The sequence below is a fragment of the Diaphorina citri genome, unplaced genomic scaffold (assembly GCF_000475195.1).
Source record: "Diaphorina citri unplaced genomic scaffold, Diaci psyllid genome assembly version 1.1 scaffold15382, whole genome shotgun sequence".
NCBI classification, from domain to species: Eukaryota; Metazoa; Arthropoda; class Insecta; order Hemiptera; family Psyllidae; genus Diaphorina; species Diaphorina citri.
In genome coordinates, this window is record NW_007392745.1 from 1 (window position 1) to 1,667 (window position 1,667).

At 46.6% G+C, this 1,667-nt stretch overlaps 1 protein-coding gene across 1 annotated transcript in view; it reads left to right on the plus strand.

Moving 5' to 3' along the window:
- Positions 1-59: 59 nt before the first annotated feature.
- LOC103523106 overlaps positions 60-1,667 on the plus strand; it is a gene marked incomplete at its 3' end in the record, with an annotated part of 11,185 nt that continues 9,577 nt past the window's right edge. Inside the window, exons 1-3 of the mRNA XM_008488176.1 lie at positions 60-151; positions 398-536; positions 1,068-1,259. Coding sequence (XP_008486398.1) covers positions 80-151; positions 398-536; positions 1,068-1,259 — 403 coding nt within the window. The remainder of the gene's footprint in view (positions 152-397; positions 537-1,067; positions 1,260-1,667) is intronic.

A 1,667-nucleotide genomic window follows, 5' to 3' on the forward strand; every position in this document is an offset into this window, starting at 1 on the left:
GCTCACCTATTGGCTGGTGGGAGCTACTGAGGGCGCGGTGCAGGGGAGAGAGGTATGTATAGAAAGGGGCGTGGTCTGCATGAAGGGGAAGGGCGAGGTGCTCACCTATTGGCTGGTGGGAGCTACTGAGGGCGCGGTGCAGGGGAGAGAGGTAAGCCATGCAGAAGGTCCTGGGTTCGATTCCCAGAGTTAAAAAAGAAGAAGAAAATGCACTCATATTTAAACGGGTTACGTTCTGGTGTTCTCGTATTGACCCAGCACCTAAATAAGAAGTATTGTGTCTCGTGTTGGCCATCTGATAAGGGACATACTAGCGGATGGGTATGCTACGACACAGACCACATAGATGTAGCTGTTGTTTGGTCGGTCTAATGTTGCCCATTCTCCCATTTTCCAGGTGGATCTCACAGAGTTGCCACCTCTCTGTTGTGGACCTCATCGCAGTCCTAAGCTAGTGGGAGGACTGGATAGCAGACGTCAATCCTATATAACACGTGGCAACAGTGTGGACAGACAGAATAGTGTTGATAGACAAGGTAAGAATATACCCCGGTGGGTTCGGGTTCGATTCCCGGCGGGGTCAAAAAATTTGCCCGGGCATTGAACCCAGGCCTCCTGTGTGCAAGCCTAGTGTGATGCCCACTTGGCCATGGAGGTTGCTTAGTATCATGCAAATGATTGATTCCGTGACTGGCTGTTGCGGGGCCCACTCAGCCTCGTGAGGAAAATGAGTAGCTATGTCGTAGAAATGCGCATAGCGACCGGTGCCAACATGTTAGCTAAACATCGGGTGTTAGGATTATTGAGATATTTAGAAAATCCTGCTGCAGTGAGCACCAAAGTTGCGATATAATGACACAAAGAGGAGGAGGAATTTTTAAATTATGCTTGTCACAAACATCGTTCCCCGATTATTATATCTAGATAAACTTTACATTTACATGACTAGACTTGAACCGGAACCACCAACCTCCAGATCCAAAGTCCAACGCGTTTAATAACTGCACCACTGAGGTTGGTTATAATAACACAAAGGAATGACATTTTTTACTCGTTTTCTCTTCCAGGCAGTCAAATCGAGAACGTGAATCGCCAGCTACCTCCTACAATCCCGTCTACACCACTCATCAACCTGAGAAAACGCCTTGCCGACCCCCTGAGTGTATCCCTAGACCCTTTCCCTAACAAGGCCCTGGATAGAATAACATCCTCTATGAAGACTAGCTGTAGATCCTTACAGGTAAGATCCCATGCAGGAGGTCCCGGATTCGAAACCCATCATTGACAAAAAAAAAAAAATCACTCTTCTTTTCGATTGCAAACGTATTTCAACGGGTTACTTTCTGGTGTTCTCGTGTTGACCCAGCACCTTATAGTCCATCTAATGGGAGACATATGTACTACGACACAAACTACAACACATGAGTCTAATGTAGCAGTCTCTTGTTTTATTGCTACGAAATAAAAACGGCGATCCAACGCTCGTGTACAGACGGGGTCGGCGTTTTTTATCAGCCTCTCAATTAGCCCTAGATAGGGTGGTTGCTTTGGACTTACATTTGGTTTTGACTACAAAATTTTTACGAGTGGATGCCCTTCGCACTCAACCTTTGCTATTTCTTTACCAAGGGAAATTCAGGCTGGTATCCTCCCTGTTTTAAGCCCAC